The sequence below is a fragment of the Equus quagga genome, unplaced genomic scaffold (assembly GCF_021613505.1).
Source record: "Equus quagga isolate Etosha38 unplaced genomic scaffold, UCLA_HA_Equagga_1.0 1080_RagTag, whole genome shotgun sequence".
Lineage (NCBI taxonomy): Eukaryota > Metazoa > Chordata > Mammalia > Perissodactyla > Equidae > Equus > Equus quagga.
In genome coordinates, this window is record NW_025795483.1 from 246538 (window position 1) to 267693 (window position 21156).

Below are 21156 nucleotides of genomic sequence, written 5' to 3' on the forward strand. Positions count from 1 at the left end.
AGCCTAGCAACCAACTACACTGGGTGCCTACTCACTTCAAAGGAAAACTGCAACAAGAGTGTGCTATTAGACCTTGTAGCCAATGGTGCTGGGGTTCCCTAAACTTGATTTACAAGCAGCAGCCCAGAGAAGGAAAGCCTAATTTCCCTGGGTACCTGCAGTAAGAGCAACCCTGCCACAGCAGAAGGACACAAGTGGCACACACAGGGGTCACTCCTGGAACATTTGGACTAGTGATGAGAGGGAAGCACATTGCTGAGCCTCAAAAGGTGTCTCTTACATAGGCCATTTCTCCAAGAACAGAAGACATAGCTGACTCACCTAATACATAGATATAAGCACAGAGAAAGAGGCATAATGAGGAGGAAAAGGAATACATTCCAAGCAAGATAACAGGACAAAACCCCAGAGAAAGAATGAAATAAAACAGAAATGAACAATGTATATAACAAAGAATTCAAACAAAAACTCATAAGGATGCTCACTGATATTGGGAGAAGACTGGATGAACACAGTGAGAATGTCAAGAAAGGATTGGGAAATATAAAAAAGAACCAATCAGAATTGAAGAATACAATACTAGAAATTAAAAATTCACTAAAGGGACTCAATAGCAGAGTAGATGAAACAGAAGAATGGATCAGTGAGCTGGACAAAAGACTAGAAGAAATCACCCAAGCTGAACAGATAAATGAAAATAGAATTTAAAAGAATGACAACAGTGTAGGGAACTCTGGGACAATATTAAGCACACTAATATTCACATTACAGGTGTCTCAGAAGGAGAAGGGAGAGATAAAGGTGGAGAGAGGCTATTTGAAGAAATAATAGCTGAAATCTTTCCTAACCTAAGGAAAGAAACCAACAGCCAAATACAGGAAGTACAGAGAGTGCTCAAAAATATAAACCCAAAGAGGTCCACACCAAGACACATTATAATTAAAGCGTCCAAAATTAAAGATAAAGAGAGAGTCCCAAAATCTGCAAGAGAAAGACCACAAGAGACAATTAAAGTAAAGCCCATTAGGCTATCAGTGGACTTCTCAGTCAAAACCCTACAGACTAGAAGAGAGTGGCATGACATTTAAAGTGCTGAAAGGAAAAAAACCTATAACCATGAATACTCTATCCAGCAAGGTTATCATTCAGAATGGAAGGGGAGATAAAGGCTTTTCCAGACACACAAAAATTAAGGAGGTTTTCAGCAAGAAACCAGTTCTACAAGAAATGCTGCAGGGACTTATTTAATTGGGAAAGAGAAGATCACAAATAGGGATAAGAAAATTATGGGGGAAAAAACCCAAACAGGCAATAAAACCATTGGTAAAGGCAAAAATACAGTAAAGGTAGCAGATCAACCACCTATGAATATATTATGAAGGTTAAAAGACAAAAATACTAAAATTACCTATATCAATGAAAAGATGGTAATGGATAGACACATGCAAAATAAGAGATTGGAAATGATTTAAAAGTATAAAATATGGGTGGAGGGAAGTAAAAGAGTAGAGCTTTTAGAAAGAGGTCTAACTAAAGAGACTATCAATTCAATACAGATTGCTAATATGTAGAAATATTATATATGAACCTTACGGTAATCACAAACCAGAAACCTATAATAAATAAACAAATAAGTAAGAGGAAAGAAATAAAACACATTACTAAAGAAAGCCATCAAGCCACAAAGGAAGAGAGCAAGAGAAGAAGAAAGGAACAGAGAAGAGCTAATAAAACACCCAGAAAAAAGTAACAAAATGGCAATAAATATATCAATAGTTCCTTTAAATGTCAGTGGACTAAATGCTCCAGTCAAAAGAACAAGACCCATATATATACTGCATACGATAGGCACACTTAAGAGCTAAAGAAAATCACAAACTGAAAGTGAAAGGATGGAAAAAGATACTCCATGCAAATGGCAAAGAAAAGAAAGCTGTGGTAGCAATACTTATGTCAGACAAAATAGACTTTAAAACAAAAACTCTAGGGGCCAGTCCAATGCTGCAGTGGTTAAGTTCACACATTCTGCTTCTCTGTAGCCTGGTGTTCACCAGTTTGGATCCTGGGTGTGGACATGGCACAGCTTGGCAAAAGCTATTCTGTGGTAGGCATCCCATGTATAAAGTAGAGGAAGATGGGCATGGATGTTAGCTCAGGTCCAGTCTTCCTCAGCAAAAAGAAGAGGATTGGCATTGGTTATCTCAGGGCTAATCTTCCTCAAAAAAAAAAAAATTAAACAAAACTCTAACAAGAAATAAAGAAGGGTACTATGTAATGATAAAGGGAAAAGTCCAACAAGAGGATATAACACTTGTAAATATCTATTCACCCAACATAGGAGCACCTAAATATAGAAAGCAATTATTAACAGACATAAAATTAGAAATAGACAGTAACATAATAATAGTAGGGGACTTTAACACTCCACTTACACCAATGGAGAGATCATCGAAACAGAAGATCAATAAGGAAACATTGGTCTTAAATGAGACATTAGATCAGATAGACTTAGTACATATACATATGGAACATTCCATCCCAAAACTGAAGAATACACATCCTTTTCAAATGCACATAGAACATTCTCCAAGACTGATCACATATTAGGCCACAAAACAAGTCTCAATAAATTTAAGAAAACCAAAATAATACCAAATACTTTTTCTGACCACAAAGGTATGAAACTAGAAGTCAACTACAGGAAGAAAATCATAAAAGCCACAATATGTGAAGATTAAATAAAAATGCTACTTAACAATGATTGGGTCAATGACGAAATCAAAGGAGAAACCAAAAAAATACCTGAAGACAAATTAAAATGAAAATACGACATGCCAAAATGTATGGGATACAGCAAAAGCTGTTCTAAGAGGGAAGTTTATAGTAATTCAGGCCTACCTCAAAAAAAAAAAAAGAAAAATCTCAAATAAACAATTTAACAGTGCAGGTAAATGATCTGGAAAAAGAAGAACAAACAAAGCCCAAATCATCAGAAGGAAGGAAATAATAAAAATCTGAGCAGAAATAAATGAAATAGAGACTTAAAAAACAATAGAAAAAAATCAATGAAGCTGAGAGCTTTGTTCTTTGAAAAGATAGATAAAATAGACAAACCTTTAGAGAGACTCACCACGAAAAAAAAAAGACAAGGCTCAAATAAATAAAATGAGAAGTGAAAGAGGAGAAATTACAACAGACACCTCGGAAATACAAAAGATAATGAGAGAATACTATGAAAAGCTATATGCCAACAAATTGGATAATCTAGAAGAGATGGATAAATTCTTGGAATCATACAATCTTCCATCTGAGTCAAGAAGAAGTACAGTATTTGAATAGACCAATCACTAGTTAGGAGATTGAAACAGTACTCAAAAACCTCATCAAAAATAAAAGTCCAGGACCAGATGGCTTCCGTGGTGAATTCTGCCAAACATTCAAAGAAGACGTAATAACTATCCTTCTCAAACTCTTCTAAAAAATTGAAGAGGGGGGAGGAGGTTTCTAACTCATTCTATGAAGCCAACATTATCCTGATACCAAAACCGGATGAGGACAACACACAAAAAAGGAAAACACAGACCAATATCACTGATGAATATCAAGGCAAACATCCTCAAGAAAATACTAGCAAATCAAATAGGACAGTACATTAAAAAGATCATACAACATGATCAAGTGGGATTTAGTCCAGGGATGCAGTGATGGTTCAACATACACAAATCAATCTATATAATACACCACATTAACAAAATGAAGAATGGAAATCACATGATCATCTTGTCAAAGCGTTTGACAAGATACAGCATCCATTTATGATGAAAACTCTAAATAAAATGGGTCTAGAAGGAAAAGAACCTCAAAATAATAAAGGACATATATGACAAATCCACTGCTAATATCATTCTCAATGGAGAAAAACTGAAAGTTATCCATCTAAGAATGGGAACCAGACAAGGATGCCCCTTTCACTGCTCTTATTTAACATAGTATTGGAAGTGCTAGCCAGAGCAATCAGGCAAGAAAAGGAAATAAAAGGGATCCAAATAGGAAAAGAAGAAGTGAAAGTGTCACTATTTGCTGATGACATGATTTTAAATATAGAAAACCCTGCAGAATCCACTAAAAAACTTTTTAAAATAATAAATGAATACGGTAAAGTTGCAGGATAGAAAATCAACGTGTGAAAACCTTGTGTTTATATACACTAACAACAAAGAAGGAGAAAGAGAAATTAAGAATACAAGCCCATTTACAATTGAAACAAAAAGTATAAAATACCTGGGAATAAACTTAACCAAAGAGGTGAAAGATCTGTACACCAAAAACTGTAGAACGTTGTTTACAGAAATTGGAGAAGACACAAAGAAATGGAAAGATATTCTGTGGTCTTGGATTGGAAGAATTAACATAGCTAAAATGTCCCTACTTCCTAAAGCAATTTACAGATTCAATGCAATCCCTACCAAAGTTCCAATAACATTTTTCACAGAAATACAACAAAAAACCCTAAGTTTATATGGAACAATAAAAGGCCCCATATAACAAAAGGGATCCTGAGGAAAAAGAACAAAGCTGGAGGTATCATACTCCCTGATTTCAAAGTATACTACAAAGTTATAGTAACCAAATCAGCATGGTACTGGCACAAAAACATAAAACAGACACACAGATCAAAGGAACAGAATTGAGAGCCCAGAAATAAACCCACATATATATTGACACCTAATTTTCGACAAGGGAGCCAAGAGCATACAATGGAGAAAGCAGAGTCTCTTCACTAAATGGTGTTGGGAAAACTGGACAGCCACATGCAAAAGAATGAAAGTAGTCCGTTATCTTACTCCATGCACAAAAATCAACTCAAAATGGATTAAAGACTTGAATGTAAGACCGAAACCATGAAACTTCTAGAAGACACATAGGCAGTACGCTCTTTCACATCGGTCTTTGCGGCATCTTTTTAAATACCATACCTGAGGGGGCAAGGGAAACAATAGAAAAAATAAATAAATAGGACTACATCAAACTAAAAATCTGCACAGCCAATGAAACCATCAACGAAATGAAAAGACAACCTAAGAATTGGAAGAATTTAGTTGCAAACCATATATCAGATAAGGGGTTAACATCCAAAATATACGAAGAACTCATACATCTCAACAACAAATAAACCAACAACCCAATTGAAAAATGGGCAAAAGATCTGAATAGACATTTCTCCAAAGAAAATAAATGGATGGCCCACAGGCACATGGAAACATGTTCAACATCATTAACTATCAGGGAAATTCAAATCAAGCCTACAATGAGATATCATCTCACTCCCATCAGAATGACTATAATTAAGAAAACAAGAATAGATAAGTGTTAGGATGTGGAGAGAAGGGAACCCTTGTACACTGCTGGTGGGAGTGCAAACTGGTGCAGCCACTGCAGAAAATGTTATGGAGTTTCCTCAGAAAATTAATGATGGATCTACCATGTGATCCAGCTATTCCACTCCTGGGTACTTATTCAAAGAACTTGAAAACACAAATGCATAGATACATGCACCCCTATGCTCAGCAGAGCGTTATTTACAATAGCCAAGACTGGGAAGCAACCTAGGGGCCCATCAAGTGATGACTGGATAAGCAAGATGTGATGCATACGCATAATGGAATACTACTCAACCATGAGAAATGATGAAATCTGGCCCTTTGTGATAACGTGGATGGACCTTTAGGGTATTATGCTAAGTGAAATAAGCGAGAGGGAGAAAGTCAATTACCGTATGATCTCACGGATAAGTAGAAGATGAAAACAACATCAAACAAGCACATAGCAACAGAGTTTGGATTCATCATTACCAGAGGGGAAGGGGGGAGGGAGGAGGGTGAAAGGAGTGATTAGGAACATGTGTGTGGTGATGGATTGTAATTAGTCTTTGGGTTGTGAACATGATGTAATCTACACAGAATTCAAAATACATTATGATGTACACCCAAAAGTTATATAAGGTTATAATCCAATGTTAGCAATAAAAGAAAAAGAAAAAGAAAAAAAGAATATAAGGTCAGTGAAGACAGGACTTTTCTCTTGACTTTTTCTTCTGTTGTAGTTGCTAGTATTTTCCCTAGCTCATAGCATACAGCCTGACAAAAAGAAGCTGGTAAATAAAAATTTTAAAAAATAATATTTGGATCAGTGTTTGGTTATTGCATTAAATTGGAGATTAAATTTTATCATAGAACCCCACACTAACAGGTAGAAAAAGTGAGTATTGGATAAAAAGAAAGAAAATCTTGCTATGACAAAGTGGGGAAATAAGTGATAAATTCATTTTCCTTGGAACAAAATGACAGGAGTGATCCTTTATTCCCTACTGGCAAAAGTTCTGCAATGGTTTTGAAGCTATGTTTTTCTCTTTGTTACATCTTCCTGACCCTAATTATGTGATTGTCTAACAGTATCTTTACATATAGATATTCTTTTCAAATTTGGTGCAAAATTACAGTGAATATAATGAAGTATGAATTGGTCTTGGACACATTCCAATTGCATGACTCAAGCATATTCTGGTTAGAAGGTATAAAATGTCCCCTCATCTTTACCCCTATCAGGAAGAAGATATTCTCCTCTTCAGAACAGACATAACTCTTTCAGGAGGAGCAATAACTATTTCAAGAATGCCCTCTCAAAATCTCAGTACAATTAGTTTCACCATACTGACATAATATAATGAGATGGCAACACAATCTGAATTTTATTTTTTCTTTTACGAAGTTACAAGAAAAGAAGTTAGTTACCAGAGAACAATTGCCTTGGTGAAATAGCTAATTGCCAACTTCTTATGTTACATAGGATTTATTTGCCTGTTAAATAAATTATCCTAACGTGGAAAATTTTTGTTTTTCCATTTGCATTGTGGAATTCCTTTTAAGTAGATCCACAGTGAAAGTAATAGTTTTCTAAAGTATTTAAAACACTATGTGAATAAAATGGACAGAAACAGTCAAGTGAAATTAAATAGATCCTTAAGGACTAATGAAACTTTTTGTTCTTTGTGGTCTATCAGATGGAAGAGGCACTTCCAGGTCCCTATGATTTACTTGGAAAAGTCCTCAGGCTTATTGTGAAGACGGCTCCAAAAGGTAATCCTATCACAATTAATAGTGGAAGCCAGACTTTTCAATTGTGTGAATTACTTTATTAAATTGGAAGTTATTATAAATTTTAGTTTATAAAAATTGAAATGTTGAAAAACTTCTGGAAGTCAAAGTTTATAATTCATTTCTGTCGCTGAAAAATGTATGACTTTGAGAAAATCAACTAAACAGTCTGTTTCTTCAACTATAAAATGGGGATAATACTAATTACTGTAAAGATTAAGTGCTACATTAAATGTGTTTTATATATATGTATGCATATAGATGTACACATATTTGTAAGTATACATGTTTCTGTATAAATAAAAGATCAGTGTAAACATGAGCATAGCATCTGATATATAGTTCCTCATAACAAAGATAGGTGTTCTTGCAATGTTAACATTTTGTTTCATTAAAATACTTTGCACCACGTAATGAGATGAAGAACATCTGGTAAGGAATAGATTTATTGTGAAAAATTAAAACAAATTTATAAAATACTAAATTGATATCCATTGGAGATATTGATTAGGTAGTTATATACACAGATCCATTCATAAATTGTTCTCCTCACTTTGAAAATGTAAATTATCTTAAGTGACTCTTCACTTAAGGATCAAACTTTGTGACTTTATACATGGTGCATCTTCTCATGGAATTCCCTTTCCATCCTCTTTTCTCTCGCTTTCCCTTTAAAACTCAGCTGAATGAATGCTTCCTCTGGGAAGCCTTTGCAGATTCCATGTTGATTTAGATCTTGTGCTGTGAACTCTCAGCCCACATGAAGACATTTATCGTGACACATGAAGATATTTATAGTGACACATGAAATTGGCCTGCAATAGCCTGACCCCTCATCATGTATCAAGTGACTGAAATAGCAAGCCATGTCTTATTCAACTTGGTGATCCCAATGTTTATGACAGATTTGACACAAATAGATTCTCCGTGCTCATTTTTTGATTGAGTAAATAAAAAAGATAAAGCTTACAATACATTTAAAGTTTTTTTTCCCTTTTGTTCTATAGGTAAACTATTTCTAATATCTGAAGTCAAAACCTATAAGGAATAGATGGAACCAAGGTAATGGAACCAAGGAACAATGTGTCTTACTTTGTCCTCTTGGGTCTCACGCAGAATCCAAAGGAGCAGACAGTTCTTTTTTTTATGTTCTTGCTCTTCTATATTTTGACCATGATAGGCAACATGCTCATTGTTGTGACTGTAACTTTCAGTAAGAGCCTGGGCTCACCAATGTACTTTTTTCTTGGTAGCTTGTCATTTATGGATGTCATTTATTCCTCATCTATATCCCCCAAACTGATTTCAAACTTGTTCTTTGGGGAAAATACCATATCCTTCCAATCTTGTATGGCTCAGCTCTTCACAGAGCACTTTTTTGGTGGATCAGAGGTCTTTCTTCTGCTGGCGATGGCCTATGACCGCTATGTGACCATCTGTAAGACTTTGCATTATTTGGTTATCATGAGGCAATGGGCGTGCATTGCACTGCTGGTAGTCTCCTGGATTGGAGGTTTTCTGCACTCAGTAATTCAACTTAGCACTATTTATGGGCTCCCATTCTGTGGCCCCAATGTCATTGATAATTTTTTCTGTGACATGTACCCCTTATTGAAACTCATCTGTACTGACACCTATGTCATTGGATTCTTAGTTGCGGCCAATGGTGGATTGATCTGTACTATTGTATTTCTCCTCTTACTCATCTCTTATGGTGTCATCTTGCACTCTTTGAAGAATTTAAGTCAGGAAAGGAAGTGGAAAGCCCTCCAGACCTGTGGTTCCCATATCACTGTGGTTGTCTTCTTCTTTGTTCCCTGTATTTTCATGTATATGAGACCTGCTAAGACCTTTCCCATTGACAAATTACTGAGTGTGTTTTACACAGTCATAACCCCCATGCTGAACCCATTAATCTACACTCTGAGAAATTCAGAAATGACTAATGCTATGAAGAAGCTCTTGAGAAGAAATGTCATATCCTGTGGTAAATAAGTGCATCTTCCACCACAAGAGAGTTATTTGACATAAGAGTCCATTTCCTTGGAATGCCTATGTCTTCTTAAATCCAATGCTGGCTTTCCTTCTTTCAAATAACATATGATAATTATAACTTTAAAATGAATGCTGTGATCGTGCTATTAATAACAGTTTCTCTCCCTGCTAGCATGTAAGGTCTATAAAGTCTTGTTTATCAATTCACCTAGAAAGCTGTAATGACTATGTAGCAAGGAGTCAATAATATGTAATGAATTAGTCAGAAAAAATTTATATAGTTACACTAATCTTAATCAATTATTTCATTGATGTTTTTCACTTTTTTCTGAGAATATTATTTTTATTTAGGTTCTTCTCATTTAGTTAATTCTTTTCATTTTAGTAATTAAGATATCTTACGCTGTATAGATTTTCTTCTCTAATAAATACAGTTGCATTGTATACAAAATTTTTAGTGTAATAATTCTACTTTTTTAAAGAAACATTGAAGTGTGACAGATAAATAGTAAAAATAAAACCCATGCAAAATGTGATAAAGTGTAGAATAAATTTCTCATTTATCACTCATTATAGTCTCCAGTCCTCTTCCCCAGAGGCAGTAACTTAATTTGTTTCTTAAGTTTCATCAGGTAATGGTCTTTGCAAATGCAAATATATTTAACTATAATAATTTTTTTTCTTTGTGTGTAAATGTTTACTTTCACTATGGAACATCTTGAAGACATTTCCATACAAGTCCATATAGATCTCTTAGTTTTTCTCATACTGTATGATACTGTCTTATAAATATATACTACAATTAATATATCCATTCGTCTTCATGGTGTTCCTCAACTTTTGCTATGACAAATAATTTTGCAGTAAATATGCATTTTTTAATATGTGCATGGAAGAATTCCTAGAAGTGAAACTGTCAAAGTATGTATTTGAATCAATGGTCAGATAGTATAGGTTTATAAAGTGTTGGTATTCATAGTTAGTGCCAAACTGCCACCCTTGAGTTTGTGCTAACTGTTGCACTCCTGTTCACAGTCTGGCAGAATATTTTCCTCCACATTCTCAACAACCAGTACCTGACAAATATTTATGGCACATAACAATCTGACTATAGGTATTTTATTTTAACACTTTAATCAGAATCTTTTTTACATTATTGAGTTAGAGCATCTTTTCACCTATATTATGACTTTCATTTCTTTTTCTGTAAATTATCTATTCATATGTTTTTTCTGTTTCATTCCATTGTTGGTCTTCTCCACACTGATTTCTATGAGCTAACATTAATTATATAATTAAAAATGACCCCTTTTACTATTGTATATGCAATTATTGCTTTTCTGGCTTGTGCTCAATTTTTACATTTTTTACGCTATGTAAAATGCTCTTTTATGTAAAATTTTTTTCCTTACACTTTGCATGTTTTTGGTTTTTGAATCTTGCTTAAAAAGATCTTTATTTCACTCTTACCAAAATATTCTACAAGAATATTTTAGCATTTAATTTTTTAAGATTTTTGTGGTCTTATATTAAAACTTTTGATTCATCTGGAATTTATCCTTATATAGGAGTTAAATAGGGATTTAATTTTAGCTGTTTTTATAAATTTTAGTTGTTTTTTATAGTTGCATAATTATCTTTTTGATATTGATTTGAAATCCTGACTATTGTATTCTAAAGTCTCTTGTGTATGTGGATCCAGTTCAGGACTCTATTCTGTTTTATTGATTTCTTTATTCACGTTCCAATTGACACAATATAATAGCTTTGATATATAACATTTTCATATATGATAAGACTAGCAGTTCCTCATTAGAATTACTTTTTAGAATTATGCCTAGTCTTACATGGTTTATGTTTCAAAATTGTTTAACATAAAATAATAAATTTAAATTTAAACAAGATAAATAATATGATTGAAATAAGTTTACAGGAAAGTTAAAATAAGTTAAAGATAGTTTAGTCACAAAACAAAGTGCAGTTATTATTTTCAATAAGATTCAATTTAAGAAAGTTAACTTAGGAAGAGTTATATATCTTTAGATTATTGAAAACTGTTATCCAAGAACAGAATAGATCCGTTTAACAAGTGATGTCTTATATCCTTGACAGTGCTTCCTTTTTCTGCCTGTGCTACTTATTCCTTATATATTGCTGCTATTCTTCACTCCTGACCACTAAAATGTTAGCTGACACTTTTGCTGTAAGAAAAACCATTTCTTTCAGGAAGTGCATGAATCAGGTCTTTACTGAGCAACTTTTTGTGCTGCTGACATCATTTTGATTATGGCGGTTGCCAGTGACGACTATGCGGCCATCTGCAAACCCCTGTACTATGAAATCATCATGAGTGACAGGGGTGGCTTCCTCTTTTGAATGGCATGAGCCAGAGGCTTTGCCTTACAACTATTCATATCATCTTCACAGTCCTGGCTGCCTGTCTGTGGCTCCAATATCATAGACCTTCCATGTGTGACTTAAACCCTTTGTTGAAACTCATCTGCATGGACACTTGTACCCTGGGTCTCCTTTTGCTGCCAACAGTGGGCTCATCTGCCTGTTATTTTTTCTTTCCTCTTGACGGTCTTCTATGTGGTCATCTTGTGCTCCCTAAGGATCTATAGCTTGGAGGGGAGATGTGACACCCTCTACATCTGTGTCTCTCATATTACTCTGGTCAACTTAGTCTTTGTGCCCTGCATGTTTATATGTTTGCACCCAATCGCCACCTTCTCCATTGATAAAGCTGTGGCTGTGTTTTTTACCATGATAACTCCCTTGTTAAATTTCTTAAACCTACACACTCAAAACTTAGAGGTGAAAAATGCTATGAGGGAGTTCTTGAGTAGAAGAGTGACTTTGAGACATGATCACGACAATATAAAATGACTTTATCCTTTAAATGGAGAAGAGGAAAGAAGATAATGTCTATGGTTCAGGGTAAAATGAATACTGTTTGTCAAAATTATGTTGATGTTGACCTATAAGCACTCTGAGAAAAGGTCCAGGCAGGAAATTATTTGTCATTATAAACATATCCTTTGCAGATTTATGTATCGCCCAGTTGGTTTTCAGACCTTGATTCACTGTTAGAATTAGTTAGGGTTCTTGTAAAATGCAGATTCTTGGAACACAGCAATAGAGATTTTAATTTTATAGTTTTGATGTTAGATTGGCATATCTACCTTTTAAACCTATTATTCAGGTGTATCTGAAGCCAATGATCTTTGCATATGCCTTGAGCTGTTGTGTTCACATCATGAACCTATTAATAGTCACCTTAGTTTTTAAATCTTCTTAAATTGCATTAAAATATATATAACCAAATTTACAATTTTAACCATGTTAAGTCTCCATTCAGTGATATTATGTTAATTAATATTGTTATGTAAACATCACCACCATTAATCTCCACAACTGTTTCATCTTCCTAAATTGAAACTCACCTCTCATTAAACAATAATTCTCCATTCTCTCTCTCTGAGCACCAGGCAATCAACATTCTACTTTCTATTTATGAATTTGACTACTTTAAGTAACTCATGTCAGTGAAATCATACAATATCTGTCCTTCTGTGACTGCCTTATTTTACTTAGGATAATATAGGTTAATCTATGTTTAGCATGTGTCAGTATTTCCTTCCTTTTCAAGGCTGAATAATATTCCATTGTATGTGTATACCTCATTTTGTTTATGCACTTATCTAACAGAAGACACTTCAGTTGGTTCTACTTTCTGGCTATTGTAAATAGTACTCCCAGGAAAATGGTAGGGTAGAAATAGCAGGGGTTTGAGTCCCTGCTTCTGATTATTTCGAATATATATCCAAATGTAGAAATGCTGAATCATATGACTATTCTTTGTTTAATTATTTGAGGAACTACCATAATGTTTTCCATAGCAGCTAAATCATTTTATGTTCCCACCAGCAACACACAATTGTTCCAGTTTCTCCACATGCTCTCTTACATATTTTACTTTCTGGGTTTTAAAAAAATATATGTAATAGCTATCCTAATGGATATGAACTGGTATTTTATTATAGTTTTGATTTGTATTTCCATAATGATTATTGATGTTAATCATCTTTTCATGTGCTTAATGGCCATTTTATATCCTTTTTAGAGAATTCCTGTTCAAATCCTTTGCTTATTTTAAATTGGTTTTTGGCTTTTTATGTTGTTATTGAGATGTAGAAGTTATTTATATATTATGCACATTACTACCCTATCATATGTATTGTTTGCAAATCATTTCCTCCAACCCGTGGATTGCCTTTTTACTCTATTGTAGTGTCATTTGATGTACAAAAGTTCTTAATTTTGATAAAGTACAATTCAACTATTTTTTCTTTGCTTGCCTGTGCTTTTAGTGACATACCCTGAAATCATTGTCAAATTCCACATTATGAAGCTTTTCTTCTACATATTCTTCTAAAAGTTTTCTAGTTTTAACTAGTACTTTAGGTCTTTAATCCGTTTTGAGTTAATTTCTGTATATGCTGTAAGTTAAGTGTTCAGTTTCATTCCCTTGCTTGTGGATATCTAGTTTCATGACACCATATGTTGAACAGGTTGTTCTTCCCCCAGTGAATGCTCTTGGCATCCATGTCAAAAATAATTTGAAAGCATAAGCAAAGGTTTATTTCTAGACTCTCTATTTTATTCCATTAGTCTATATGTCTACCTTTATGCAAATACCACACTGTTTTGATTACCACAGCCTTGTAGCAAGTTTTAGGATCAGAAAGTGTGAGACCTCTTACAATATTTTTCTTTTTCAAGATTGCTTTGGCTATTTGGACTCTTGAAATTCCATGTGAATTTTAGGATAGATTGTTCTATTTCTGCAAAACACACTTGGGATTTAATAGGGATTGCACTGAATCCATAGATCACTTTAGGTAGTTTGACATTTAGCAATATTAAATCTTTCAATACATGAATGTCTTTCCATTTATTTGTGTCTTTTATAATATCTCTCATCAACATTTTCTAGTTTTCAGTTTACAATCCTTTTGCTTCCTTGGTTAAGTTTATTCTTAAGTATTTTATTGTTTTTAATACTTTTGCAAATGAAATTATTTTCTTAATTTCCTCTTCAGGTTGCTCATAGATAGTATGGAAATTCAACATCGTTTTATGATAGAAAACTCCCAAGAATTGGGTATAGATGGAATGTACCTCAATATAATAAATGCCAATTAAGACAAATTCACAGGTAACATCATATTCAACAGTGAAAGTTTAAAAACTTTCCCACTAAAATCAGGAACAAGATAAGAGTGTCCACCCTCACCATTTTCTTTTCAACATGGTACTGCAACATGAATTCCTGTGCAATTTTTAGTTTTCTATATGTCATGTCATATCTCAGGTGAAGTAATTTTCCTTAATTAATTTTTACTTAGCCTTACTACATGAAACAATGCTTCCAATGGTAGCAGGTTCCAATCCTCTGTATCTCACTTAAACATCACCTTCCAAGAAAGACCTTCTTTGATAACTTCATCCATAGTAGAATTCTCCTTCTTATTTTCTAACTCTTACCCTCTTTGTTGTCTTATAAGCACTGAATAAAACTATAATTACTTTATTACATCATGCTGTTATTGATTGTCTGATTCTATCATAAGAATATAAGGTCCGTGTAGGAAGGACTTTTTACCTGTTTTTTTTCCCCCCAGCTTTATTATTTGTTGTGTTCTCACTCATAGCACAGTTCCTGATAATGTGGAAATTAATCAAAGAAACCTTAACTAAACCGGAATTGAGAAGGCCTGTAGTGGGAGCTTTCACTTACTATTTATACATCCTGAGTTGCGTCAAAGAAGAAGAAGCCTATGCTCCCATATGCAACAGGAAGTAAAACTACTTTACTACTGAAGGAAGATTTCTCTTCCCACCAGGCAACAGCCCTTCCATTGGGAAATGATGCAGCTCAGCCTATGATAAGTATTGCCTCTCTGAACTGTCACTTTCCCCCACTGGTGCTTCTTTTAGAACAGCCCCTGTCTACTCCTACTTTCTATGTGTAAAAGGAGCTCCCTTCCTTTGTTTTATCAATTTGTCTATGGCTCACTGTAGCATGCACAGATTGCATCCTAGATTGTAGTTCTTTTGGCTATTCCCAAATAAACTGATTTTAAGGGTAAAATAACAGGTGAATTTGCTTTTTAAGTTGGCAATGGCATAAATTAGATGCTCTTAATTAAAAATAATTAATAATTGGATAAATGATCAGTTATTACATCTAAATTGGTAACAATTGTTTTAAACATGTTATCACACCTCAAGGCAGAATAAATTGAGTATTAAATATAAGAAAAGAAAAATTTCCTCTGGCAAGTGGGAAAATACTTGATAAACTAATCTTCACTGGAACAAAACAACTTGGCTGAAATTTTATTCTTGACTGGTGGCAGTCTCACAATGGTTCTAAAGCTATTTTTTCCCCATGTTAGATCTTTCTGATATTAATTATGTGATTTGGCCTAGTAGCGCACAAGAACATCTCTCAAAAATCTCAAGTCAAATAGTCCGGCTATCCCATCATGATAGAATGAGAAGAGCTAAACAATTGTATCGCATTTTTCTATTTTAAGTTAATAGGAAAGATGTTACTCCAGAAAAAATTTCTGGGAAATGGCCAGTCGCTATCTTCTAATATAAACTTAGGATTTGCTTGTCTTTTTTGTAAATTATCCTAAATGATAAACTTTTGTTTTTCCCTGTACACAGTGGAAATTCTTTTTAAAAAAGTGTGGTGCACATAAAAATTATCTCTAGAATAGCCAGAAGACTCCATGGAGAAAATGGACAGACAACCGAATGAAGCAAAATATATCCTCAAGTAATAATGCAGCTTTTTGTCCTCTGTTCTCATGCTGAGTGAAAGAAGAATAACAGGTCCCTATGAGTGAGTTAACTACTCTTCCTCCAGACTGTGAACAAGCCTCCACGAGGTAAGAATAACTGTAAATAGTGGAACCAAGCTTCAAAATTTTGTGAATTTCTTCATTGTGTAAGAAACTAAATCATTTTGAAATAAATCAACCTTGCATTCCAGGCTTAGTTTTCTCACTTAAAAATATGTGACCATGGGGAAATTAATTATATACTCTGAGCCTCAGTATCTTCAACTGTGAAATGGGGATTAAAGTTCTTGTTACTGTAAATATTAAATGTGATACATTAAATTGTGAGCATGTGATTGGAATCCACTGCAGGTGTTGCGAGCATTGGAGTGATATGTTCACAATAAGACTTTATATGGATCCTTTGTGGTACTTCAGGGGAAGAAATTGTTGGAGGACGGAAAGAGCCTGGAGACTCTTGGCAGGGGGCTATTTCAGTGGGCCAGGAAGAAAATCTGGGAAATGATCAAATATGTGATATATTAGAAACCAGAGTCAACAGGGCTTGTTAAATGTATCACTAAGTAATATGAGAGCAACAAAGGACTGAAAGAGCTGTGAAATTTATTGTCTGAACAATTACATGAAAGGTGGTATTATTTAATGAGATGAGGAATATTTATGTTTATTGGTGTTCCTCATCTCTAATTTTGTGAAAAATTTAGTTTTATAAGTACTATATTGATATCCAATTGGATATGTCCAAATTTGGAGATGTTGCATATACACGCTTGAAAATTTGTGGGGAGATAGGGGCTGGAGACACAAAACTGAAGGGCTTCAGCATTGATTGGTTTCAAAAAGGTGGACTATCCATCCAAATGTTCTAAGAAGAGGTCTCGAAGAGATCTGAGACAATCCAGGGCAGTGACTTTCCATTCATTATTTGATCTATGCATTTTGAGAATGTAAATTACCTTCAAATTGTCTCAAGTATTACAATTTTGTGACTCTACGAATGGTGCACATTTTCATCGAATTTCCTTCCCATCTTCTCTTTCTTCATGTTCATTTAAAACTCTGCTAACGCAATGCTTCCTCTGGGAAGCCTTCTCTGATTCCAGTGTGACTGGCATCTTCCTACACTGTGACCCTTAGCATTGTGTGAATATTTTTATAATGGCACTTATTACATTGATCTGGAATTGACTGATCCTTCATTATGCATCATATCACGGAGGGTAGGCAGCTATGTTTTATTCAACTTGGTGACCACAATGTCTAAGAGATATTTGACACAAATAGATACTCCATACAGAGTTTTTTAATTGAATGACTTAATATAAGATTAAACTTATAGCACATTTAAAAGTTTTCACTCTTTTTCTATAGGTCAAGTGCTTCTAATAACTGAAGTCAGCACCTATAAGGATTAGATGGAACCAAGGAACAATGTGACTTACTTTGTCCTCTTGGGCTTCACACAGAATCCAAAAGAGCAGAAAGTCATTTGTATCACATTTTTGCTCTTCTATATTTTGGCCATGGTGGGCAACATGCTCATTATTGTGACTGTAATTGTCAGCAAGATACTGAACTCTCTGATGGAGTTTTTCTTCTACCATATCATTTCTAGAGGCCATTTTTTCTTCAGTCATTACCACCAGATTGACTTCAGACTTGTTCTTTGGGACAAACAGATTTTTTCAATCTTGTATGGCCCAGCTCTTTACAGGACACTTACTTCCATTGGTGATGACCTACGACCCCTATGTGACCATGCTTAAGACTTTGCGTTTGTTCATTATCATGAGGCATTGGGTGTGAGTTGTGCTGCCGGCAGTGTGTTTGGTTGGAGGTTTTCTGCACTCAGTAATTCAACTTTGCACTATTTATGGGCTTCCATTTTGTGACTCCAATGTCGTTGATCACTTTGCCTGTGACATGTACCCCTTATTGAAAGTCATCTGTACTGACACCTATGTCATTTAGTGTCTTAGTGGTGGCCAATGGAGGATTAATCTGCACCCTTCTTTTTGTTCTTACTCATCTCTTATGGTGTCATCTTTCACTCTTTAAAGAACTTTAGGAAGGGAGGTGGAAAGCCCTATAGACCTGTGGTTCCCACATGGTTGTGGTGTCTTCTTCTTTGCTCCCTGTATTTTCAGATTTGCAAGAACTGTAGAGACCTTCCCCATTGAAAAATTACTTAGCGTGTTTTATACAATCATAACTTCCATGCTTAATCCACCAATCTACTCTCTGAGAAATTCAGAGATGACAAATACTATGAAGAAGCTCTGGAGAAGAAAAGTAATATCTGGTAATAATTAAGTTTGCCATTCACCATGAAGTCCTTTGACGTTAAGGTGAATCCCCTTAGTATGCAGAAATTTTCTTAAAAGTGATGCAAACTTTTCTCCACAGGATCTATGATAATTATAATTAAAGAATGAACTATAATTATCTAGTAAATATATATAACTAATATGTACATAAAATGAACTTTAATTATAATTAAAGAATTATACATTCTGTTAATAACAGTTTCCCTGTTAGAATGTAAGCGCTATGTCTTAACTCTGTAGCTAGAAATGTGAAATGCATGTACAGCAGGGAATCAGTAAATAATATGTAATTAATTAGTCAATGAAATATCTATAGAGTCATGCTATTATTTAATTTCTGCATTTACTATTGTAACTTTCTTTATAGTTCTTAATTTTGTATTTAGTCAGATTCTTGTCCTTTATCTTCATTCTATTTATTGAACTAGTCAAAGAATTTAATGCTATGTAAACCATTCTATTTTTTCCATTTCATTTGCATTATATATGAACTTTTTAGTGTCATATTTTTACTTTTTAAATAAAAATTGAAAGTGCAATAGATAAATATTACATCAATCAATAAATTTTATTTTTATTAATTTAATTTATTTAATAATATTGGATTTAAGGTAATAAAATTTAATAATGAATTAAATTAATACTTTTATATTTATTTATTTTAAATATTACTAATTAATTAATATAAATTAAAAATTAATACAGAATCCATACAAAAATGGTAATAGTATTAGAATCAACTTCCTACTCATCCCTCATCAGAGTCTTCCACTTCTTTAGATGCAGTCATATATTCTGTAAGATTCTTCAAGTAATAAACTTTGCCATAAGCCATGCTATAATATCCCATCATTTGAATGTGGCTTTTTATTGACTGGATATTTGGTTGCTGTATATGTGTGACTAGTTTCTCAAGCTCCTATAATGTTATTTTAGTCAGTTTAATGGTTTTCCTCATATTTCTGTGGGGAATCTAGGACCTGGAACATCCTAATCTGTCATCTTTTGCTAGAGGCACATTATCAAGGCATTTCTTGGGAAGTACCCTTCACAGATAAAGTTTTGAGAATCACGAAATGCTCAAATTTTCATAAATCATTCAAAGCAAGCTCATTGTCTTTGCAATTACAAAACAAAAAATCTGAGTGCATAGAAATGGTGTAGGTCTGTATTCTCCATATATTTTTCTTCTACTTCCCAATTTTCTGCCACACATGGGCTGACTCCTTTTTTCTCTTTCTGCCCCCAAAGGGAAGTTTTACCATTATTCTTGCCACATTAATTGGACTAAAAGTCATTGTTATAGTTGTCTTAACTAGTCATTCTCATTGAGAGCCTTTTTCTCATGATTTTGCTGTGTGAACAAGATTTTCCGTATAATTTTTGTAAGAACATTTAGGAGAAGTAGATGATAGGAGTAAGTATATTAGAATGATTCATGATTATGAGCATTCTCATCATTATATAATATGATATGATTAGAAATACTAGAGCACATTGTTTGAGTGAAACAGCCCTGAGACTTAATTTTCCATTTATAGTGTGAATTTTTGCAAACCACAACATACTGGGGATTCAATTAAAGAGTAATGATCTAGATCTTACCTGGATCAAATAAATAATCCTTGTAAAGCTCTTAGTACCACTGAATGCTTAATAATTGTCAGTTATTATGAACATTCTTTATTACTGGAGTCTTCAAAAGTACAACAGAAATATCCATTAATCTAAACTTTTTGTGAGATTTAGAAGAAATGGTACTCTGCATTCTCCTGTTGTGAAGAATGTTTTGAAAGCTGACTGTCATTTAAGAGGCTCTTGAGGACTAGAATGATTTCCAACCTCCTTGGCTATTACTGAACCTCTGTCTCCCGGTTTTCTAATATACATTTGTCCAGGGCCTCCATGTTCTTGGGGCTGAGCCAATTGTGGGTCTGATTTTCTCCTGACAGGTTCTTTGTGCGTGGTCAAAGGGTCATTTTGCTGTGAATCTGAAGCCAAGCGAGAAGGCAACCAGTATACAAACTGACAAAATAAAGTGAGATAATTTTTAGAGAACATAGTATGGCGCGGTGGTTAAGAGAAGGTTATGGAATCAGATTTCCTGGGTTTGAACATGACCTGGGAAATTTTTTAAAACTCCCTATGCCACATTTTCTTCGTCTATAAAAACAGTAATGATAGTACTTATCTCATAAAGTCATTGAGCCATATAAACAATTTAATATTTGGTAAGTACTTATAAATGTGCCTGACACATAGAAAACATTATAAAAGTGTTTGTAAAAACAAAAAGTACTGACTTGTACTGACCTAATTTCCAGTTGGGATTGGATCTTGCCCTCTCTTTATCTTTCTAAGTGAAAAAAGTACCCTCTTGTATGATCAAACTAACCCAAATTATGACCAAAATATGTTTTACTTAAAGTTCAAATACTTGTGTATGGAGTCTTAGGGTCATTATTCAGCCTCTGGAAGTCCTGTAAGCAGGAGAGTTTCAGATAACGTGGAAGCATTTGGTAGTCTGGAGTCAACTGAATCAAGATTGTGTTCCATCTCACTAGTTAATGCAACACTACATGTGTGTCCCAAACTCAGAGCCCCATTTTAATTTCAGTTATTAAATATAATAAAATAGTAATACTTTATTCAGAGGGTTATTTTATGCATTAGATGAGATAATGTATGCAAAGCCGGTAGGTGCTTAATTAATGCCACTGTTTTTGTTGCCTCCCTCATTTCTACATCAGTGTCCAATTTGTCTGGCTTTTTTGAACTCTGTGATTTATTTTCTAATATAAG

General features: G+C 34.0%; 1 protein-coding gene and 1 pseudogene across 1 annotated transcript; one reads left to right on the top strand and one right to left on the bottom strand.

Annotated features, from left to right (window-relative positions):
- Nucleotides 1-21156, bottom strand: part of LOC124232696 (olfactory receptor 4S2-like) — a 101419-nt pseudogene that overhangs the window by 9518 nt on the left and 70745 nt on the right.
- On the top strand, nt 8220-9149 carry LOC124232698 (olfactory receptor 4A47-like). The gene has a single exon (XM_046649637.1). The coding sequence runs from the start codon at nt 8220-8222 to the stop codon at nt 9147-9149; it is 930 nt and encodes a 309-aa protein (XP_046505593.1).

Bases quoted from the DNA above. Each gene is read 5' to 3' on its own strand.
- LOC124232698 (XM_046649637.1), top strand. From the start codon at position 8,220: ATGGAACCAAGGAACAATGTGTCTTACTTTGTCCTCTTGGGTCTCACG.